The 24,707-nt window shown below is 46.8% G+C and overlaps 1 protein-coding gene and 1 non-coding gene across 2 annotated transcripts; one reads left to right on the top strand and one right to left on the bottom strand.

Annotated features, from left to right (window-relative positions):
- The first annotated feature begins 12,860 nt into the window (after positions 1–12,860).
- LOC121048061 (cuticle protein LPCP-23) lies at positions 12,861–15,176 on the top strand. The gene is made up of 3 exons (XM_040503922.1): positions 12,861–12,901; positions 13,937–14,957; positions 15,049–15,176. Coding segments are annotated over exons 1-3 (1,032 nt in total). The 5' UTR covers positions 12,861–12,892; the 3' UTR covers positions 15,051–15,176.
- A 4,643-nt stretch (positions 15,177–19,819) lies between these two features.
- Trnas-cga lies at positions 19,820–19,892 on the bottom strand. The gene has a single exon. It is a non-coding gene; the product is annotated as a tRNA-Ser (tRNA).
- Between the last annotated feature and the right edge of the window lie 4,815 nt (positions 19,893–24,707).

Here is a 24,707-nt window from a genome sequence, read left to right as displayed (position 1 = left end):
AATTTCTGACCTGTAGATTTGTGTATAGCTAGAACGTTTCTTATTTTTTTGTTAATTTTTTTTAATATATATATATCTTGATCAAACCTCACGGTGTGACTGAATTCCTCATTCGGCGGTTTGACCTGAACCTATAACATCACACAATGGCAACCGAAGGTGGACAGCCGCAGCGATTGCTCAGTTTTTAAAATGCATGGCGCTGACTGCGTGAAGGAATCTACTATTACAAACACATAGGCTAAAAATATAGTTTGGCTGGAACGCGACAACGGACACGGAAGGACCAAACAATGGCCATTCCTCTTATGTCTAAGAAGGCTAAAATTATGCTGCCTTGTGATTTTATAACTGTAGATCAAACTGAAAATAGAACTTTAGCTGCTAGCATATTCGCTATTGAATTCTTGTGCTAAATATTTAGCAAAATACCTACGTTTATTTTTAATACATCGGTGTATGATGCGGACGTACCAAGTCACTTTGAGGGTGCAAATAAAAATCAGTCTGTGTGGAACCTTCACAAACAAGCAGCTTTCCAACTATAGTTCAATGTCGATAACGTCCGAGTGCTGCAAGCTGCTCGAATCTTTAATTCAGAAACATATCAGTAGCTTTCTGGACCAGAATCTTACAGTGAAACTGCACCAAGTTCAGTTTCAAAAGTGCTACGCATCTACAGACCAAATTGCTATTGATCGTTCGCGCCCTTGTTCTCGCCTTAATGGCAGCAAACCACGTGAATTTATATTTTCAGTTGTTATTAATATTTTGGTGCTACAGTGATGTCTCGTTAATATTGCCACGCGCATCGGCGAGCAAGCGCGTGCGTGGCCGAGGGGTCACCGCGCTTGACTTTCGCGCGGTAGGTGTAGGTTCGATTCCTGTCAGCGGACTGTACTTTTATTGATTCTTTCAATTTGGCGTTCTCGTAAGTTCGAGAGCATTCTCGTCTGATCGAGTTCCGAATATTCTACGCACCGAAAGTTTTACGCCGAATGATCCAGAAACCCACATAAGGGACTTTGCAAGGCGAGCGGAGTCAGTCTCGCTCCAGCGATTGATCCTGCTGTTTCGCCGACAACGCCTGCGACGCTACCTTACTTTTATTTTGTTTTGGGCACAAGTTCGCCTCATTAAACGTTTAGTTTATTTAGTTACTCTTCGCCTCATCATTTGTCATTCGGGAATTTTGGTGGAGGTGCGGGGTATTGCATTCTCTGCCCGTTAAGCGTACCCCTCCGAAGACATCCCGGCCAAGTGATGTGCTCAGCCCCGGAAGGCTACCCTTCGCCGAAGAAGCCTAAGCCCGAAGAAGCCGTCGTACCAGAGATCAGTCTCCCGGATTGGGTCTCTTGCCCAAGAACCGGAAGAAGGTCCCAACCATAGTCGTCCTGCCCGTCGCACCCCGGAGTCCGGACTCCGACGCCTTTCCACGGGGAGGTCCACGAAGACATTGAAGACTGGCTGCGACACTACGAACGTGTAGCCCACCATAACGGATGGACGACTGAGCAGTGCCTTCACAGCCTTTACTTCTCGCTTGAATCCACTGTGAAGCACTGGTTTGAAAACCACGAACCCTCCTTCACTACATGGGAGTCCTGCGTCGCCGAACTTAAGCGGACATTCATTAACCACCATCGTCGCCAGCGAGCAGAGGACCTGCTTCAAACAAGGGTACAGGGCCCCAGCGAAAGCCTGGCCAGCTTCGTTGAGGATGTCCTGCGTCTAAGTGCCCGAGCCGACCCGGAGGCCGCGGAGGAAAAGAAACTTTGAATCCTCATGCCAGGCGTCAAGGCAGAAATTTTTGGAAGCCTGGTTCGCAATCCCCCGACGACCATCGACGCTTTTGTGAGTGAAGCCACTACCACCGACCTTCCGGCGCGCCTACTGCTCCAACCGTCGCAGCTTCCCTACTTGACCCGAATACCAGCGGTGTCGACAGCAGATTGCCCGTCTTCTCTCACTCGCCGAAGTCGTGCGAGGGGGGGTTCACCGAGCCTTCCAGCCGGATACTCCTATCACTGTAGCAGCACCGGAGGAGCCCGCTCTTAGTTACGCCGCAATGGTCCGACGAACGCCACCAGCCCCGCGCCCGTGCATGGCGGCCCTTCGACGTGAGCCTCCCGAGCCGCAGTATCCCCGACGCCAGGAAGATTGGGCGCATGTACGCCGAGAACCATCTGCGTCAAGAAAGACCGAACTGTGGCGAACGGCCGACCGACGCCCGCTCTGCTACCACTGCGGGGAAGCCAACCACATCTATCATGGATGCCCCTAGCGCGAACTTGGGCTGCGTGGATTCCATCCGAATCACCCACGCCCGAGGTACTGCGAACGCCCTCACGACATTGAGGAGTACCTTCGACATTCGCTATCCTCAGCATCGCCTCTCCGCCGTGAATCCCGCTCACCGTCGCCTAGACATTCAGCGTCTCCAGCACCACGTCCCCGCCTACAGAGCCTGTCTCCCCCGCGTCGCCGTGAAAACTAAGTGCGGCAACGACTGGAGGTGGCGTTGCCGAAGACGACTGAATTAAAGAGCCTCCAAGAACGACGGAGCGCTCCCACTCTCCCGACGCTGCGCATCGCAACGACGCTCCTGCTTCGGTGTCCAACAACGACGGCCACGAGGCATCAGCACTCGTGGACACCGGAGCAGACTACTCAGTCTTGACTGGGAGGCTCTCTCGCCGCCTGCGAAAGGTGACAACGCCGTGGGAAGGCCCTCAAATACGAACCGTCGGTGGGCACCTCATCACACCAGTCGGGAGATGCACTGCTCGCGTCGAGATCCACGATGAGGCGTGCCCTGTCAAGTTCGTCGTTCTGCAAGACTGTTCGAAGGACGTTATCCTCGGAATGGACTTCCTTTGCGAGAATGGCGCATTCATCGACCTCGGGGCAAACCAGTTGACGCTGCGAAAGCCTTTTCTACCGCCGGTGGAGACCAACACGACGTCAACCGCGATCCGAGTTATTGCCAACCATGTGAACCTGCCGCCGCGGTCGAGTGTTTTCGTAACCGTCTTAACCGACGCAGCCATGCACGGTAAAGCTCTTCTGAAAGGCAGCGTCCAACTGCTCCTTGAAAAAGGAATTGGCATCGCACGTGGCGTAACGGATCTCCACGAAGGACGCGTACAATTGTTCTCCTGACAAACTTTCGAGGGGAGTAGCAGCACCTAACGAAGGGTACCACCTAGGGCCACGTCGAAGAGCTTCAGGCGCCAGCCGTGGTCACCACAATCGCCGAGGAAACCTCGTCGTCCCAGCAGAAGAGCACGTCGCCGCCGCAGCTGGAGATCGACCCCGGGCTCCCGGCTCCTAAGCGCCGGCAGCTGGTTGATCTCCTCGCCGAATACAGTGACTGTTTTGCCACGTCTTCGAAAGTTCGCCAAACAGCAATGGCGAAACATCGCATTGTTACCGACGACGACGCGCTCCCTGTCCACCAGTCGCCGTACAGTCCCCTTAAAGGAAAGGAAGGTGATGCAAGATCAAGTCCAGGCAATGCTCAACGATGACTTTATCCAACCCTCAAGAAGTCCGTGGGCGTCCCCAGTCGTCCTTGTAAAGAAGGACGGAACCCTCAGGTTCTGCGTAGACTATCGTAGACTGAATGCTGTGATTAAAAAGGACGTCTATCCGCTCCCCCGCATCGACGATACGCTACACCGCCTGCGCCACTCCCGATATTTTCCGTCGATGGACCTGAAGAGTGGCTACTGAAGAGTGGGCTACTGGCATACTGGCTTCGGTGAATTCGACGAACGGGACCAAGAAAAAACTGCCTTCGTCACTCCCAACGAACTGTACAAGTTCAAAGTGATGCCGTTCGGACTTTGTACAGCACCAGCCACCTTCCAGCGTGTCATGGACACCGTGCTGGCAGGTCTGAAATGGCAGAGCTGGCTCGTCTACCTGGACGATGTCGTGGTATTCTCACGAGAGTTCGACGAGCACCTGAGACGACTTCGAGCCGTGCTTCAAGCCATCAAGACCGCCGGCCTGTCACTCAAGCCAACAAAATGTCGATTCGCCTATGGGGAACTAAAGTTCCTTGGCCACGTCGTGAACAACAAAAGTGTTCTCCCTGACCCCGAGAAGACCCGGGCCGTAGCTGCATTTACTCCGCCGTCTGACAAGAAGGCCGTGAGAAGATGTCTTGGACTCTGTGCCTACTACAGGCGCTTTGTTCGAGACTTCGCCAAGCTGTCCGCACCGATGATGCACCTTACGAAGGACGCCGTAAAGTTCGAGTGGACAGAAGAACACCAGCGGACATTCGATGAACTCAAACAAAGACTCTCGACGCCTCCGATCCTTGGCTATTTTGACCAGTTTGCTGAAAAAGAGATCCACGCCGAACTGGGGGCTGTACTAGTTCAAATGCAGGATGGGGCAGAGCGAGTCATCGCATACCCATGTTGGACGCTGTCTAGCGCGGAGAGGAACTACTCAACGACTGAAAAGGAGTGCCTCGCTGTCGTCTGGGCAAAAACAAAGTTTCGCCCATGTTTGTATGGAGGTCCTTTTCATGTGGTCACAGACCACCACTCGCTCTGCCGGCTCGCGAATCTGAAGGACCCCTCCGGACGCCTCGCCCGTTGGAGCCTACGGCTGCAGGAGTTTGACATGACCGTGGTGTACAAGTCCGGCCGGAAGCATAATGACGCCGATTGCCTGTCAAGGGCCCCTGTCGAGGCCGGTCCTGCCTGCACCAAAGACGACGACGATGAATGTTTCTTCGGCACCCTGAATGACAGCGACATGGCAGCACTTCAACGAGACGACCCTGAGCTGCGAGCACTCATCGACCACTTAGAGGGACAAGGAAGCGCCGTTCCCCACCTGTTCGTACGAACACTGCCAACATTCTCAATCCGACAAGGTGTGCTCTACAAGAAGAACATCAGTGACAAAAAAGCGGCGTGGCTGTTGGTAATCCCTTCCAGTCTTCGAGACAAAATATTTCAAGCCTGCCACGATGACCCGACGGCGGGACACCTTGGCTACAGCAGGCCTCTTGCCAAGATACGCAAAAAGTACTACTGGCCCAAGCTTGCGAAGATAGTCCACCACTACACCCGCTCTTGCCACGAGCGTCAAAGACGGAAGAAACCACCGACGAGACCGGCAGGACTTCTTCAGCCTATTGCGCCACCATCGGCCCCTTTCCAGCAAATCGGAATGGATTTACTTGGACCATTCCCACCCTCGACGCACGGAAACCGATGGATAATCGTCGCAACCGATTATCTCACACGGTACGCCGAGACGAAAGCCCTTCCATCAGGAACGGCTGTTGAAGTCACCAAGTTTTTTTATCGAGTCCATTGTCTTTCAGGACGGCGCCCCCGAAGTCCTCATTACAGACCGTGGATCATCGTTCATGACACAGCTAATGCGATCCTCCGTCTTAGCATCACCAACCACCGGCGAACCACAGCGTACCTCCTCAGACTTAAGGGCTGACGGAACGCCTAAACAAGACCATAGCCGACATGATCTCCATGTACGTCAACGTGGAGCACAAGACATGGGACGAGGTTTTTCCGTACGTCACATCTGCCTACAACACGGCCGTACAAGAGATCACCGGAGTGACACCCTTTCAATTGGTGCATGGGCGCAAGGTAACGACAATGCTGGACGCTATGTTACCCCACGAACCGGCTGTCGACGGAAGCGACGACGCCCTGGTGGTTGCCCAACGGGCAGAAGAAGTCCGTCAGCTCGCCAGACTTCGGATCAAAGCCCAACAACGTGTCGACACTGGCCGCTAGAACCTTCGTCGTCAGGACGTCCACTTCCAGCCCGGAGACAGGGTGTGGGTGTGGACACCGATTCGCGCCGCGGTCTCAGCGAGAAACTCCTGAAACGCTACTTTGGACCCTACAAAGTGCTTTGTCAACTCGGGGATCTGAACTACGAGGTGATGCCCGACGGAACACGGGCTTCATCACGCCGCCCTCCATGACCGGAAGTCGTCCACGTCGTGCGACTCAAGCCGTACTACGATCGATAGGACTGTGAATTGTGTTTTGTAACACGCTCGATAGGATTGTGCTGCACGAGCGTAGTTTGGCATTATTTTTTGTTTTGCTGTTTTTGTTTCCCGGCACGTCACATCGAGACGATGCGCTTTTAAAGAGGGGAGTAATGCCACGCGCGTCGGCGAGCAAGCGCGTGCGTGACCGAGTGGTTACCGCGCTTGACTTTCGCGTGATCGGTGTAGGTTCGATTCCAGTCAACGGACTGTCCTTTCATTTATTCTTTCAATTTGGCGTTCTCGTAACTTCGAGAACATTCTCGTCTGATCGAGTTCCGAATATTCTACGCACCGAAAGTTCTACGCTGAATGATCCAGAAACTCACGAGGGTACGTAAGGGACTCCGCAAGGCGAGCGGAGTCAGTCTCACTCCAGCGTTCGATCCTGCTGTTTCGCCGACATCGACGCCCGCGACGCTACGTTACTTTAATTTAGTTTTGGCCATAAATTCGCCTCATTAAACTTTAGTTTCTTTAGTTATTCTTCATCTCATCATTTGACATTCGTTACAATATAGACACCTCCGTTCCCCCGAAAAAAGGTCCATAATGTGATTTATTTATAATAACTAGAAAAAATGCGTGCATTTTCCCAGTTTTCACCCGAGAATGGTGTTCATAATAGCCGATTCACACGACGGACTGATCCGCGGACGGATAGATCACGTGATGACATGTCCGCGGTTCATCCGTCTCCCAGGCGCATCCACACGAGGGAGACGACGAGCAGACGCCAGTGAAGACGGACCGATCCTGCTCGCCACCCCACAGTGCCGCGAAATTCCAACATCGCATCGTGGCACCGTTGTCCAAGAGAGGAATCGACATTTGCTACCGCGGTTAAGAATCATACGCCGCTGTTACGCACAGATCGAGACAAAACACCGGGGCAGGCTTCGCACCAAGCGCCACTAACTTTACTAACCCAAAGCATGACAGTGACACAGGCATGCATGGTCCCGCTCGAGAAAGCTTCGGCATAGACGCGACGAAGTTCTGGGCTCGCGGAGGGGCGTTTGGAGATGCCTTCACGCACTCCGCGCTCGTGCACAACACTCAAGCACACCACATTCACAAGAGAGGTCTTGCTCGGTGAAATCCTGAACGGACGTGCAAGAATTACCGCGGCGTGCTAGACGAGTTTTGACGGGAGCTTCTTGACACAGACTGGGAGGAGTACCGAAACCTGCGTCGCGTCAGCCAGACAAGTTTCTGGAGTTTCTTTCACTCGTGGAACCAAGAATCGCGCGTCAAAATGAAACAACGAACGCACAAAACACAACGATGCGCCATTTTTGTTTTGAACGCCCAGAAGTAAAAAACCAAGAAAACATTGTACCGTTGCCAGACTAAACGCTTTCCAAAGTCGAGTGAAAAAGGCACTCGACTTTATCAGTCCGCGCGTCCGCGGACGAGGCGCGGATTGCACGAATCAGTGACGTGCCGGTCACGTGGTACACGGTCCGCGGACGAAAATCGCGATTCGGTCCGTCGTGTGAATCGGCTATAAGGGGTATCCAAATTAACGGGGTGCATATTAACGAGACATCACAATACCTTATGAAATAAGCTCTTATAAAATCTTGAAGCTATTATAAAAGTATTAAAATTCACATCATGGCTAAAAATGTATATTAAGACAGCAGGTCGTTTGTGTGGGGTCTTTTTTTCAGACAAGAGCAGCATCACGTTCGGGTACACCGAATGTCCGGTGTCAGAGACTGTTTTTACTCTTCTTTATGAACATTATATGCTAGAATTCGAATATTAACACCAAATTGTTTGATGATTGTGTACACTATGGAGTTACTAAAACGATTTATCTCAAGAATGTTTTATTCCTGCCATCTCATGGATTTCTACCAATCCGAGTCACTTTCATTGGAAGTGACTCTGTTTTCGGTTCACTTCGCTATGTTGTTTAAACTGTCAGACATATTACCTAGGAAGCCTATGGCGAATTCTCCTGGTCGTTTAGGAGCGCGTAGGGATCAGTACACCAGATCCTTAATGGAGCACGCGATGCGAATGGAGTCGCTCCGCTTTCAGATCCCCAGCGGAACATGACCACACCTCCGGGTTCGGCGAATGCCTGCAGGTCATTTACCGTCCCTGGTATTCCCTTCACACGGTCCAAGATTTCGAATCACATGTTTTCGCAATCGCGGCGCTAACTACACGTCTTCAACGCACGAGAGAAGTCAATCCTTATGTGAAAGATGCGTGTCTATAAGCGATGTGCATCAGCGTAGCCCACAAGCATTGTTTTTAGTATTTTTATTTATTTACTCATTTATTTATTTATTTATTTATTTATTTGCGTTTTGTGGCCCTGCATGGCAGCTGATCTATTGGCGCTCACAGGTAACACAGGTTCAGGTTCTGCCGCGCATTACCTCCTTTAGCATGCGACCGCCAAGGTTGTTGGCTGATTTATTCGAAGAAACGCTCCGGTTGCTTCCTTTACGTCGCGTAGACGGAGACGCTACACGCCGGCTGTTGACACAGGCACTGCCAAGCATGTTTCATGGTGACGCCTCTCGATCGCTCCGGCCCACGGCCCTCAGTTTGCACTGTTAGTTTGTCTTCTCCTAACCACCCCGTAGCATTTTTACGCTATTTAATATTAATGAAATTGTAAAGAAGCGTATGTGCACACTCCATCTATGGCAACCGCGTTAGCGTCAATATGGTCACATCTCTCGCCTTATAAATTCAAGGCCACATAAATACAGTACTATGTTTTTTTGCAGATTATGTTAGTACATATTATAAACGTTAATTTCGGATGTTTCGAGAATATTAAAGATGGCCTTTTTTTAATAATTTTTAAAATAATGCGTATTTAGTTCAATGCCCATATATGTGAGCAATTCTTCTGGTCACCGGACATGGTTGTTCAATCTTTTATGAAAACGCCCTGCAGTGTATCGGTAAATGCGAGCCATGTTAATTATTTTTAGTAATAGTGCTTGTTACGTGACAATTTTATATGTTTAACTCAGATACCAACTAGCCCAACAACGAACCTTATTAGATTCTTTCAGTTTCTCGTGAAGAAATGTCTTCAGACAGCAACGCTTCCTCTTCTTCGGAGGTTCTTGTGGCACAATGTTTATTGCCTTTGTGGCTCATCCGCCACGTCTAAATAAGAAACTAACATAATTAACATTGCAGTCTTGAGATGTTTCATTATTTTATTCTAAAAGTGCAACTTTTCCCAGAAATACGGCCAAATATATTACTTTATTACCCAAAAGCCCATCAGCATTTCGCTTATTGTTTTTTAATGCTTATTGTTTTTCTATTTAAATGACTACAAAGTCTCTAACGTGCAGTGCAGTCAAAAAGGTGACTCATACTCGTATTGTACTGCATATTGTGTTTTCTTGCAGGTTGGAAACGTTGACAGCAGCATACCTCTCCGTGTAGTCAGAATTAAAAAACAGTATTACAAACAAGCGACTACCCGGCTGGAGAAAAGGTAACACAACGCCAAAGTCACACGCAAAAAAAAAATAATAAAAAAAAGGTTGGTCTGGTTTGACATTAGGTCTAGTCTCCACTACCCTCACTCTCAATTTCTTTGCGACACCACCGAACCACCTATGGCTACGTACACACTCCATCTGTCGGTCACTCTTGCAAACTTGTTTAGTGCCGAGTGAATGTCTCCAGCATATGAAGACGAAAAGTACCCCCCCCCCCCCTCGGATTTTAATGATAGGACAGCTGAAGAGGCTACCCAAATTCTATACTCCGTTTTACCTTACGACGCACAAAAGTGAACGCCACAAGCCACCAGAGCGAATTCACAGCACGGAGTGTGTTACGTGACCTACCGGGTGGGCGGAGCGACGTGGAAAGTGTGAAGTCGCCTGGTATGCACGGAGCGTCGGACTGACTTTGATAGCATATACCATCCGTTGCAGTCCATCGTACGGTGAAACGGAGCATAAAGAGGTTTGAGAAGGTTGATTGAGGATGAGCCTTTGTCAAAACGCGCTGCTGAATACAAATTCCGCTTGCCTCTGCAATGATTTTTGGCCGCGAGACAAATCGGTTCGGGACAGGTCTTTTGCGCGAGGAAAGCCTTTACACTCCGCTGCAGCCAATCAGAACACACGGGGAAATCGTATTTGTTGACATAAGAACCTTGCCGACTGCTACAAATGGCACTATCTTGTTGTATCTGCAAAAATAGGCATCGATACTAAATCATCCATACCATTTCGAAACGCATCTGATCCAGAAAGACAGTCTATAATATATGCTTAATAAAGCCAGTGCCCAGTTAGGCATGAGCAAAACGTACACACTGTCTCGCGTTTGCTCGTTGGTTTATTCCTGCACTCTCAAACGATAGTTCCAAGAGTACGTTGGCCGTGTTCTTGCAACTGTGGGCTGTTAGCTATTATATACTGCGAAGCAGTGAACTGCTGATTGCAATGAGAAGGCTACAAGATACGCTGTCATCGGACACCTGCCACCTTCTCTCCTGTGCCATAGACAGTTCTAACGCACATTTCACGCATATTTTCTTTGTTATCGAAGCACATAAGACTCAGCACAAACATATTAACTATGTGCACGAGCTGGAAGTACCCTTATATTCGTGGAATTAAATGCTGTAGTGTCGACCCTCGTCGTATCCTCGAGAGACAGCCCCACGTCAACGGCGTGGTCTTTTTCCGTTGAGTAAATGTGGTCGGCGGCGAGAGCATTTTCCGCAAATCTGAATACGCCGTTAGGCAACAACAAGGTCCCCTTCGGCCTCTGTAAACTGCTTACTAAAATATAGATATATACCTCATCCAAATGTTACCATACCTTTTTTTTTTTTTTAACCTGGAGGCGCTTTCCGAGAATATTTTACTCAGATGAAGCAAAGGCAGCACTGCTTTCACGACTCTTATGTCAAGTAACCGTACTCTAGAGCTCCAGTGTGACGAGCTATGTTGGTGTGAACTTCTCTGTAAAAATGAACAAGGTTCACATAAGAAAAGAAACTTAATTGACACCAAACAAGCCAAGATGTACAACTGTGACTATCCAGAATGTGGAAGATGAACTGGGAAGCGACACCACTTAAGTAAAAAAAGAGTTAAAAACAAAGAGGGTTGACGGCGGTGATGATGATGATTATAAAGGACTACATGGCGCAAAATGCAACTTCGGCCAAATCGCGCCACACCGAATGAAGAGAAGGAATAAATCTGGCCACGAACCTCTCCGCAAAATGGTGTTAGAGAAAGAGTCTAGCAGCTTAATATTACTAGTTTGAACTGGAGTTCTAAGGCACTAAAACGGTTGTCACTCAGTGTCTAAGATACCAATCATAGTATATTCATTTCCCCGTTAACCCTGTATTCATTGATGTAATTAACAAATACTAATGATGATTTTAATTAGAAATAAATATGCTCAGCCAGCGCCTCAATGTACGTTTTACTGTGCAACAGCGCTCCTAAAAGCTCGTAATAAAGAAAAAGCATCTCCGCAACGCAGGAAATGGGGCACGGTTGCGCCACCCAGGTGCAGCTAAACAAAAACAAAATAAAAGCAATGCCGAGCACATAAGCGTTTCGTCAGCTATTTCAACTTTATCCTGCTTCAGTGGTGCCTCGAAACAATGGTGGCTACGAACGTGAGACGAGATACCCAGGTTCAAATGAGCGGACATCTAAGCGAAGTAGTTAAGGTGATCATGGAATACATGCATTTCAGCGACACCAATACCGCACCCTTGCAGCAGCTTCCAAATTCACCCTTGTATTAGCAACAATAAAGGGGCTTCAACAGCTTTTGCAAAAGTCAGAATCAGTCAAAATGTCTGTGCCAACCCTGCCAATGTGACACCCAAGCACAAGAAACTGGATCCGAAAAAAGAGACAATTGAAACAGAGATAACGCAACGAAGCTGAATATTGTCTTATTCTTAATGACCGTGGTATTCATCTTGTCAGTGACTAGTACAGAAGGAAAATATATTACATAACTTCAACAAGCCCCATGAAAGCTGGTTAGATGTATGTAAATCCTACTGTACATTTTGAGTTATCAGACACCAGCATCCCTGCTGGTATTTGTGTTCAGTGATACCCGCCATTTACAGAACCATTGCCCTTGCCAATACATCTATCACCTGCCTTTCAAAAATATGCGTGCCTGCCGTCGCTGCCGCCTGCGAAGCAGAGGGCGGCGACGGTCACCACAGCCACCCTTGCTTAAACCGCACCACCATGAAGAAGCCACGTGGTCTTTTTGCCAGTAACTTTCGTGTATTACATTTGTAATTGAGAAGCCTAGTGAAACTTATATAGGATGCATTGTCTAAATAGTTAGAACCCGTCTCAATAGACCCTTTTCAAAAACGGATAATCTATAGCGGCGTTGAATCTGGGGGGGCACCGTACAATCAATTTGACTAGTTTAAGCACAAGAAAGGGATCCCCAAGGTTGCAGAAAGGAGCATTGCACGTGCAAACTCCGGGTAGAGAAATAAAAGCGCAAAGCACATTTAACAAAACCCATTCATTACTCAATGGCGTCGAGTCGACTATTGAGTGTACGCGGAATTTTTCGATCCAGTTATTTCTAGTATGCAGATCCGCGTCAAAGGGTGTACGTGATTGACATACCTTAATACCTCTCCCCAAGGTTACAATCAGTTTATACGAAATACAAGTTGTCTGCTTTCTTTCTTTCAGGCTTTTCTTTTCTGTACTTTCTCATTTGATGTACATCACGTTCTCGTTCAATCCTGTTGTGTATAAAAGCTCCAGATTTTCCATCCAAGTTCGCAGTTGAACTCCTCTTCTGTAAACCTACACCATGACCGGAGTGAGTGCACCATTTTGAAAATACTGGACCTTAAAGCTCGCTTATCTACTTTTATAAGTATTTTATTAGGCTGTGCCTTCCCGCATATGATTATTGTGCCTATCGCAAATAAGGACTAGGCACTTGAACATGTGTCTACCTTGCTTGCTTCGCGTAACTAGGCTACATCAACTTTTAATGCAAAAGTAGAATCTTCCACTTGTTTTAAGGTGTTAGTTTCGTTAGAAAATTGTTTGCCTGGGTTAAAAAAAGTGTTTTATAACTCTCTATCGGCGGTTGAGTTCGCATTAAACGGCGGTCTTGTTCACAAGGGCATTTTGTGCGGGGCGCACTGAGTGGTCAATTCAAGACTTTAAGTTTAAGTTGAAGAATATATTTTTTATTTGATGGATTTTCAAGCGAACGCAATCAAGGATTGATATCACTCAGGTCTTAATAGTAGTATCTTTTGTTTAAGTCTGATATTTTATGAAATATCTAACTGAATGAACACTTTTATGAAGACCAAACTTCCCGCAACATATGTTACAGAAATATTTGCTGTAAAATTGCAGTCTGTCGGGCTTCCATAAGTTGATATATATTTTTGCAATCAGAACATAGGCTTAACTTGCAAACGCAGTTTGATGGAGACGACCGCTTGCTCACAAACGATTGTGGCATACATTTTTCACATTGCACACTGATACATTAATCGGTTAAAAAATACGCCTTGATGCAAAGTGGGACGCTTTGTTCTTTTATGACTCTGAGACAGTTTAGTGCAAGCTTGATTAAATGCCGCAAAAACATATATTACAGAAGATAAAATATTAATTTATTCGACCACAAAGCAGATTTAGAATTTCGAGGTACGTTCTCTTTCAGGATCTACATTGATTACTGTTATTTTGATTGAATGCTAACTGCAACATTCGCATTAACCAATATTTACGCAAAAACAAACCGTTTATCATCTGGCACCCCCTTGCGTCATCAGTATAAAGTGTACAATATCTAACTTATTAAAATGTGCACTAATGTTGATTTATGCAGCTCCGTGCTTGTCTTCTCCTGGCTCTGGCCAGCGGAGCCATCGCTGGCTACGTCCAGAGCGGTCTTGGCTACGGCCACGGCCTCGGCTACTCTGGCCTCGGCTACTCTGGCCTCGGCTACTCTGGCCTCGGCTACTCTGGTCTCGGTTACTCCGGCCTTGGCTACTCCGGCCTCGGCTACTCTGGCCTTGGCTACTCCGGCCTCGGATATGGCCATGGTCTTGGCTACGGCCACGCTGTTGGTCTTAGGAACGGCTACGGCTACTCTGGTCTGACCGGCTACAGTGTTGCTGCCCCAGCTAGCTACGCTGTTGCTGCCCCAGCCGTGAGCCGCACTGTGGCCACTTCCTACCACGCCGCTCCAGCCGTTGCCACCTACGCCGCTGCTCCAGCTGTCGCCTCCTACCACGCCGCTCCAGTTGCCACCTATGCGGCTGCTCCAGCTGTCACCAAGGTCGCTACCTACCAGACTGCTCCAGCTTTCGCCAGCTATGCTGCTGCCCCAGTTGCCACCTACGCTGCTGCTCCAGCCGTGACTAGGGTGTCCACCGTCCACGCTGCTCCAGCTGTCGCCACTTATGCCGCTGCTCCAGCCGTTACAAAGGTCGCTACCTACCAAACTGCTCCAGCTTTCGCCAGCTATGCTGCTGCCCCAGTTGCCACCTACGCTGCTGCTCCAGCCGTGACTAGGGTGTCCACCGTCCACGCTGCTCCAGCTGTCGCCAGCTACCAGACCTACCACGCTGCCCCAGCTGTCGCCACTTATGCCGCTGCTCCAGCCGTGACTAGGGTATCCACCGTCCACGCTGCTCCAGCTGTCGCCAGCTACCAGACCTACCACGCCGCTCCAGCTCTGGCTTCCTACGCCCACGCTGCCCCAGTCTACGGATATGGCGTTGGTTCTCTGGGCTACGGCGCCGGCCACTTTGGTTACGGACACGGGCTCGGCAGTTACGGTCTGAACTACGGGTACGGTCTTGGCACCTATGGTGACTACACCACCCTCCTCCGCAAGAAGAAGTGTAAGTTTATGCAGATATATTTTTATAACCTGAATGCTTTCATTGAGCATAGAGTTCTGATGATTGATTTTATTACCCCCTGTTTTTACAGAAACTCCGCAAAGAAGAGTTACCATCGTAGACGTCAGCCACCAGGAATCTGTGAAGAAGAGGACTGTTCACTGCCATCGCTTGTTGTCGTAAAGAAAGCAATAAAAAGAATGAGACTCGTCACTTTTACATCTTTCTTTCAATCGTCGTATTGTCCCATTTTAGATTAATACCTTAATGACATGACCTGAGATATTATGGCAGTGATTTCTAAATTCCTAACCTCTACTGAAGGAGAATATGTTGCTCATGCACGATTGTATGAAACAGGACTACCTGAATGCTGCAGGCAATTATTTCCTCCTTGCATTTGCAGTTTAGGTGTTCGATGGCGTTAATACAAAAATCAAATATCACCTCGATATTTTCCAAGATACCCTTCCGAAATTGCTACTAGAATTGTGATATATTGGGTTCGACTCTGCTGTAGGGTACAGCAGGCAACACTAGTTAGAAAACTTGCTTTCATTACAATGTCGGCCATAGCAAAATTGTTCTAAATTTGACACGGAGATGTAGGCGGGATCGGTAGAAACAGAGATATTAATTCCTAGCTCATTTGACAATCCTAGAACCCCCAAATACTGCAGAGAACCTTCTCTTTAAAGCTTGTTTGGTAGTTTATATTGTCGCAGATGGAAAAGGCTCGACGAGCGTAAACTGAGAATAAAGGTTTAATCGGTGAACTTGTGCGAGACACAAAAGAAAGAAACAACGTCGAGAAAGCAGCAACGAGCGTCAACGGAGGCAACAGCGAGCGACGGAGCGTCGGCGTGACTGCTGGCTGGCACAAGAGTGAATGAATCGACAAGACCGCGCTCGATTCCTCATCTATTACACTCGGTATCTCGAAGATTCGACCTACAATGTTCGGGAGTGAGCGAGGGCGAGACGGACTAGGGCAGGTCCTTCCGGCCACCTTAGCTTTTACGCTCGGTGTAACAATAAACACGAAACTTCTAGAGGCACGGAGAAGCGTTTGTGCTCGGTTATGCACGCGGCAGCATATTCTGTACAAATACTTAGTGCATCTGGTGATGAGAATAGTGTAAATGGTGAGGCCGGCAGTTCTCACCAATTATTATATTTATTTATTTTTTGTACAGGTTGATGAAGCCGTTTAATATGTTAGGCCGATTTTAGAATATAATTGCACTGCGTGTAAATCGTGTTTTTGGAATCTATGTCAATGCTCGTAAGGACATCCAAGCTGTTAGTGTTCGGCTTGTCCTGAGGGAATACGATCGCATTCTGCATCATATGATTAACCTACATACATCATCGCACTTTAGCTACTTCAGTCAAACGAGTATTCGATTCGCACCTAAATTACTGTCATTTAGTGTGGAGAAATACCAGACATGAATTTTCAAAAATGCACATATTGTGATGTCTTGTCAGTGTGGACACCCCCGTTCCCCCAAAAGTTGTCCATAATGTGATTTGCCCATAATAACGGGACAAAATGCATGCATTGTCCCAGTTTTTCGCCGAGAATGGTGTTCATATGGCGGGGCATCGAAATTAACAAGGTGCATATTAACGAGACATGATTGTACCTCATGTGTAAGCTTTTGCGAAATCTGGAAGCTATCATAAAAGTAGTAAAATTCACAGCATGGCTAAAAATGTGTATTAAGACCGCAGGTCGTTTGTGTGGGGTCTATTTTCCAGGCACGCGCAACACCCCGTTTGGGTACACCGAAATTACGGCGTTAAAGACTGTTTTTACTCTTCTTTCAAAACATTATATGGTAGAATTTGAATGTCAGCACCAAATTGTTTGAAGATTCTGTACACTATATAGTTACTATGACGATTTATCTCAAGCAAGCTTTATTCTATCTGCCATCTCATGGATTTCTACCAGCTCGAGTAACTTTCACTGGGAGTGACGCGGTTCTCGGTTCACTTCGTTATGTTTGAACCTTGTGAGGTTTTCAGTTCACTTCACTATTTTGTTTAACCTGTCAGGGATATTACCTAGGAAGCTTATGCTGAATTACATCGGTCGTTTTGGAGCGCGCCGGTATCAGTAGACAACATCCGTGATGGAGCACGCGATGCCAACGAAGTCGCTCCGCCTTCGAATCCCCCGTGGAACATGACCACACCTCGGGGATCGGCGAATGGCTTCAGGTCATTCACCATACCGGGAATCCTTTCCACGCGGTGCCGGATCTCGAAGCCCATGTTCTCTCAATCGCGGCGCAAACTACACACGTTCCACGCACGAGCGAACAGCGCAACACCAGAATCCGCAACACCAAGCGTTGCCTGCAGAAAGGAAGGACGGCCCTCTACCTTGATCAGTTGGGCAGCGGAGCACAACAGGCGCACATCTAAAAATCCTGGTTTCTGCTCGAAGGTGAGAATTCGCTTTCACACCTAAATACTTTTGTCTTGTGCACTGCTGCCAAACACAGTTCAATGTGTGTATGTGTGTGTGTTTTTATACTTTGTACGGATACCATGACCAAGGATGGAAAGGAATCCAAAGGGTTTGTAAAAGCTCTTGATGGTCTCCGCCTCAAATTAAGGGCGGAAGCGCTAGGTTCTGCAGCGACACTTGCGATAAAGTGGACGCGATAGGGAATGACGTAAAGCACCTAAGAAAATAAGGAATTGACGAAACAGAACACTGATCCTCAGAACAAAAATCAAAGACTGAGTCAGCACGGGGAAGAACTGGAGCAATAACAACGCTCACACATTTGCGATAAAAGGATTGCCTTTCGAAGGCGATCCCGATAACCTTGTAATGAAGATCGGTGACTCACTGAATGAGCCAATCACAGTCTCTGATATCGGTGTCTGCCGCATAGTGCCAACGAACAGACCAGGCGAAAAAAGCATCGCCGTGCGTTTCGTGCAACGCACAAAAAGAGACGCGGTACCTGCGAAAACAAAAAAACAGGTGCTAACGCGAAAAAAAAAAACTGCTTGGGGCAGGTGTTGCAAAAAAAAAAAAAAAGTCGGCAGAGACACTTAAGACTGCTTACGTGTAGGAACGTGTAAGCATTCCTATGTGCAGCTTACTCCTACAAGCAGCGCGCCACGTCTTCCTTTTTTCACACAGCGTTCCAGTGGGGATATTACGCTCCCCCACTGCGCAGACGCGGCGAACCGCGCCGTCTCCAAGACGGCTTCCGTGACGAAGCATCCGCGTCGCTGTGCTTTTCTTTGTGTTTATTTCTGAAAAGCGTGCTCGATGACGTATTGGTGTGACCATCTTTCGGGCATATCGCCGCCGCTTTTTCGCGCAATGGGACAAGTAGGGCTTTCGCCTTAAAAAAAAAAGAGGTTAGGTGAAACACATCTGGACTGCGGCGGGAAAGTTTTTGCGCAAAAGAAGGACGACTCAAGTGTGCTGAAACTTTTGTGTATGACTAATTTGGAAAAAATGACGTAGATAAAATCTTACTAATCTAGTCGTTGGTACTCTTCGTTTATGCTGACTCAGCAATGTGAATATTTTGCTAACATGCAGTTCAATGAAAGATTCGGAAATTAGAATTCATAATTTTTTGCAATTTATTTAAACACCAGAAGTATAAATAGAAGACCCGACGCTCTTGATATGTTTCTTTTTTTCACTTTGTTTGAGTTTTAATACATTATTTCTTACCGAAACATGGTTACGTGAAAAGGAGGCACCTCCAAATATTCATAACTACAGCTGCGCGAGTAGAAATCCCAAGCAAAAACGAGGTGGCGGAATTTTGATTTATTTGAAAGCTTCTATTTCCTTCGCTGTTGTGGAGGACCAGTCCGTATTTAATGCAGATGTCGAGTGCCTGGTTGTTCGTACGGAAAAAATGATTCTTGTAGCGGTATATAGGCCACCGCTAGGAAATATGTCTGGTTTTCTCAACTTCTCTGACGACCTACTACGTTTATTTCCCTTACAAGACTACCAATTTTACTTATGGGGGATATAAACATTGACACAATAGGAATTTATACATGCGCAATAAATTTTAATGTCCTTATGTTGTCCTCCGCTTGCTGAAACGTAGTAAAGCTCCCAACTAGAATAGCCTGTAAAAGCTTCAAATCCATATACATATGTGTGACAAATGTAGACCGGACTGAGCTTTTCCCTGGACTCTTTAGTCAAGACATAAGCGACCACCTACCTACCCATTTTTTGCTTGAGCCGTTTTCCCAGTTTCGAACTACAGGAACAACTCCGAAAGTTATAGCTTTAAAAAAATAAATGCGGGAACAGTTGATAGTTTCAAATAACTTGTTCAAAGTTTTGACTGGTCGAGCGTTTTTCTAGAAGATTGTGCAGATGTAGCGTATAGCGAAATTTTTAGGACTAATTAAGAACTTACATGGTTCTGCTTTCCCCGTAGTACAAACAAGGAAGACAAAACGAAAATTGAGAAATCAACGGCCTAATGGCAATCTTAAAAAGAGAATACAGAAGGGAACAAAATACGTACCGCAGTTTTGTCACATCCCGTGACAAAATCTTGTTGTTTCAATTTAAATAAATAAGCGTTCAAAAGGCAAAGTCTTAACTATGTTGTCTCTGAGCCTCTTTGACGAAATCATCCGTATGAAATGGGAAGCAGATTCCAGGGACAAGTCGACCGACTCTTGAGTGCGGGGTTTCCACACCAGACGTTGAGTGACTTTGCAGAGAGTAAAGTCCCTAGATTAGAATGACAAAAATGATCCCTGGAGAAGGGGAACAAGGGAGACAAAGGACAAACATAAATCTCCAAAGACAGCTAGTTGACTGGTGCATGACCGAAAAAATCCGCCTGGTCTGGGTAACGAACCCGGGACCTCTCCATTTCGAGTGGAGCGCTCTACCAACTGAGCTAACCGGGGGTTAGACGTCAGTAGTTCAAACGGGTTTTATCAGCCGCCACCAGTCTGACACTAACAAGGGTGAAACTTACAGTTTTTAAGGTTATGATTATAATGCAATTAAATGGAAAGGTATAAGCGGGCCGGACAAGAATGACGAAAATTCGTATTTTCGCAGAAAGAGTGGGGGCAAGGGAAATTGACGTGCTGTGACACGAACCGTACACAAGTGAGTGTTTTTCAAATTGAACTTTCAATAGTTAGTACGCCAACGTGTTGTCTCTTCTTCCCCTTGTCCCGGTCTTTTAGGCGTTCAGTTCTGATAAAGTCATTGGATCTGGGAAAGTAGCGCCATTACTTTCCCACCTGCTAGCCGGACAGATATACCTACCAACATACAGACGGTTAAACCACTCAAGGTGTATTGGCTCATCGCTGTCGGTTGACATGGTGATCGCCATTTTGGACCCTTTCAAAGCTTCGAAGCTTCATTAAGTGTCGTTAAAACCAGTCGCACAAAGTTCGCTATGGAGCATCATCGTACTGAAGGCGTTCATCGGCCAATATGAGCGTTTTTGGCACTGTGCACGCAATAAACTCATCACTCAAGCTTATTTCCCCAGATCTCTTACAATTTTGTTGCTCTTCTTGCTTGTTTCAAGACAGCAAACTTATTTTGGAATGCCCCCAAGCACCGACGCCGCGTGTGATGCCACACATATTCTTACCGCCATCACACGCAACGCCGTCCACGCCCCATCAATGAGATCGGTAAGACACGCTGAGAGGGAATGAATTTGTTCGATGGAAAATATCCCTCTTGAGGATTTGTTCGGCTGAGACTGTAGCTCTCGCGAATTCCTGCGGGTTGCGAAGTGCTCTTGCGCGGATTGCGCTTGGAGGTTCATTCGTCTCTCGTGCAGTTTTCTTTAACGCTGCTCGAAACTTCGATACCTGTGTAAGAGCCGGATCTGGCGAGTGCATGTGTTGCACAGAGACTCGTTGCTGCTGGTTGTTTTCTTCTGTAATAACAGCCCCTTTGCAGCCTCGGGTTCTATCCACGCAACGCCAGCGAACGCCTGAGGCGACGGCCTTATGCTTAGAATATTGAAATCTCTCGAAATGTAGCTTCTTGCCACTCTGATTGGTGTCACTGAAGTACATATTGAGAGGTTATAAAAAATTTAAAAAAATCAATAATTAAAATGGATTAGTGTCGTGATGTAGGCGAGTTGGTTCATGTTATAAACGGAAATAAACAGCGCGCAAAAAATACACAAGGACGAAAGGAAGGTGCGAACGACACAAGCGCTGAACTCACAACTAAACATTTATTGAAAAAACACCAACGAAGTAAACAGCACTATCGCTTCAGTACGTGTCAAGATAGGCAATTTCTTTTTTGTGAAGAAAAACCTATGTTTGACTGACGCATGGATCTTGCCCCTCTTCTGTTATTGCATACGCTTCCAATAATTCCCTGGTAGTTTTATCTGTGCCCCTCCCGATGATGGTGATGTTATTGAATTGGGGCTGGCATTTACAGGCAGCACAATGCAGAGGCAAGTGACCCCCAGCGGTCGACAGGAGTGTCCAATCATGTTCATGTGCCCTGTCATTAATGCATCGACCAGTTTGGCCGATGTACACTCTTCCGCAGCTTAGTGGTATCCTGTATACCACCCCAAACACAAAATCAACATACTTGTTCCTGTGCCTTACGGCACATTGGATACTCCCTTACATGCACTCCCCACAGGTACTCCCTTACATGCACAAACTCTCGCACAATTTGAAAAAGGTAGCTGGGCGGTTTGACGTCCCTGTTGTTTTTTCGGCACCTCGAAAGTTCGCGCAACTCTGCCCTAGAATTCCGGATAAGGCTGGAGGCAAGTGTAAAAAAGCAACGTAATATGCTTTTTCTATATAAGGGTTTTTACGCTGGCTCTTACATTCGAGCATAATCCCCCACTAATATCTGCGGTTCTCTGAAGTCGCCTCTAGTTTCTAAACGAGAAGGAAAATCACGCCACGGCTGTTACAGAGGTTCCTGCAAGCATTCTTCCACGTCTCTTTACTCACATATTTCTAAAACAAAAACCAACGCACATAATACTTATCGCATACCATTCACTTTGCATACAATTTTTTATGTAGTTTTCTTTCTTTTTTTCAGTCCGATTACACGTGAAGCTACTCTAGCCTTGCGCGCTGCCTAAGAGTAAGACTCCTCCGACTTGAGATCTGACACAACGAATGCTCTCATTGATGAAACGCTCACATAATAAGGGATGAGAGAATGATGAGATATACAATTTATTTTTAAATCAACTTTTTATTAGCTATAATAATCCACCATTACTTGCGTCGAGTTAGATGGCTTGTTTGTTTGTTTGTTTGTTCCTGTGTTTGTTTGTTTTTGCCTCTGGCGGTGTTGGTTTCATAACTATGCAAAAACCGTCCGAAACACTGAAGGTACCGAATATTAAAGGTTGGAACACTGGGGGGTTTTAAATGGGGTAGAGAGCCATGGTTCAGGAAGCGTTACGGACCAAGCGGGACACTGTTTCACGTTACATCATGCCTTTGTCAACGTGACTTCATGTCACGTTATGTGAAATCACATGATGTCTCCATCTCACGTCGCACCACGACTTGATACCAAAAGGCAGGGTGTCGAACCTGAACCGTAAAGGGGTGCTGTTAGTAAGTGACCAATAAAATTGGCGAATAAGCACACACAAACGGAGGAGGCAGTCCCTCAGGAATACTTTCACCCTTTCCACTCTGGTGATGAAGGAAGACCAGCGAACCTGTACTATGGTGGGATTGAAGTAATGGCCGGCCGTTAAGTCGGCAAGCCAGAGTGGAAAGACTAGAGAGGTTGCCGCCATCTATGCGCGACGGCGGCAACCAGACAACCGGCAAGTCGGTTGTCTGGTTGCCGTCGTCACTTATAGATGGAGGTAGCTGTCCAGAGTTTAGTGTCATCATTTCTTTGCTGACGGACACGATACTGGGGAAACTATCCCTTAACAGATCCTCTGTAAAAAGAAGTGTGTGTGTGTGTGGGGGGGGGGGGGGGGCGGAGGGGCGGAGGGGAGTGTTAGTTTTAAAAACCTACTGTGTTGTAAAGGTTTCTCTTCCCCGCATTTTGGCGCAGACCAAAAAGCGTGGCCCCGGAAACTACTTTGTTTGCAATGACGCTCTTGCCAAAAAGCACGTTTTTGTCGTGCCAGACGCTCGCGCCGTTCCTCACGATGATGCACTAAGAATAATATTACGCGCCTTTCAGATCCTTGGCTTTCACTGAGCTTGTACCTCCTGCAGCGTGCATTTTGCATTATCGAATTCGATTTTCTCAGCAAGAAGAAATCACAATGACCACTAGCCTAAAGTGTGATGACGTCACGTGCATACCATGCTAAACAGTTCAGCTTTCTGGTGAAATGTGGTGTTCGCAACACTAGCAATAGATATCCTAATTGTAAAGTTGTGCAGTGTTTATAGCAGTCTCGCGATGATATACGGCAGCCTAGAGAAATGTTAGAGCGCATGACTATTCAAGCAGCATGTTGTAAAGTGAGGGCCCAAAACAAGTGCAGGTAAAACCTAATATAACAGTAGCCTCCCGAGGCAGTATTTCGTGAAGTTTCGAGCTCATGCAAGCTGATGAAATGTGATTTATACTGAGATTCTAAGAATCTTTGTTTGTCCTTCGCCCTTTTTATGTAAAATTATGAATATCATTGCGTGCGTCTTTACGCATCTCCGTTTGCAGTAAGGCGTTCTGTAGAAGGTTTTTTAGAAAAATAATATGAATCATCTCTCTCTTTTTGCACATTTCGCGTATTTGACTTTCAATCTATCATGTGAGCACAAAGTCCTTTTTGGCGCACCCTGCAACCCGATGTTTCACACTGCCAATCAGCCAAACAGAAAAACACTTTTACGCAGACCCCACAGCTCGCGTAGTTTCGAGTATCGTCCTTCCGCGTTGGTCTCATGCGGTTATGTGAACTTTATAAAGTAAAATTTATTGATAATTATAAAAATATATTTAATTACTAACTGAATATTTAACAACATAAATAAAGGGCCGACCACCCTAAAGCCATGCCTCCCAAATTATCTTAAAGGTGTTCTGCCAATCTTTTCCGGCGTTTTTATCCTCGACAGGCATGTTGTAAGTGATATAGGACAGCCTTATACATATTTCTGATTTTGAAGCTAATTTAAATAACAATGTGTTCCTCACACATATAACTTCTCAAACATGTAGAAGTCTGTTATTGGCTCTTTTATGTGGTGAAAATAACTTTTATGTGTCTGTGGGCTGGACAAAAAAAAAAGTAAACAGGGGAGCGCAGAACTATGACGATTACGCACGCAAACCGTCAAAAAGTGTCCAATTAAGTAGCTGACAAGTCGAGTGGAACGTGAAATACTACTTCGTTTTACTTAAAAAAAGAACCTCGGAGGACGCTCATGCTTCGCCTTTAAAAGTGCAACGCGATAGCGTTAACGGGCCTCGTTTGCACCGCATTCTCATTTGCCGCGCAAGCGTGACTCGAGTGGCCTAGTCAAAAGCGTCTGACTCGATACCGAGAGGTCGTGGGTTTAAATCCCGCCTAAAAATTTTAATTATTTTTCTTTGAGGCAAAGGAATTACTTTGAAAAATGAAATCATTCGAGACATGCAGCGACCTTTGATTCGTATTACATGTCATGTTTTAATCATTCTCATTCCACGTGTGATGTCACGTTTCACGTGAGCATTGTGGGTTGTTTGAAATTCTTGCGCGACGGTATGTAGCTGTGACGTCATGACCCTAT

Source organism: Ixodes scapularis, unplaced genomic scaffold, assembly GCF_016920785.2.
Source record: "Ixodes scapularis isolate PalLabHiFi unplaced genomic scaffold, ASM1692078v2 PGA_scaffold1__304_contigs__length_218370807, whole genome shotgun sequence".
In the NCBI taxonomy this organism is placed as follows: Eukaryota; Metazoa; Arthropoda; class Arachnida; order Ixodida; family Ixodidae; genus Ixodes; species Ixodes scapularis.
Note: the sequence above shows the minus strand (reverse complement) of the source record. Positions and strands in the feature narration are given on the sequence as shown.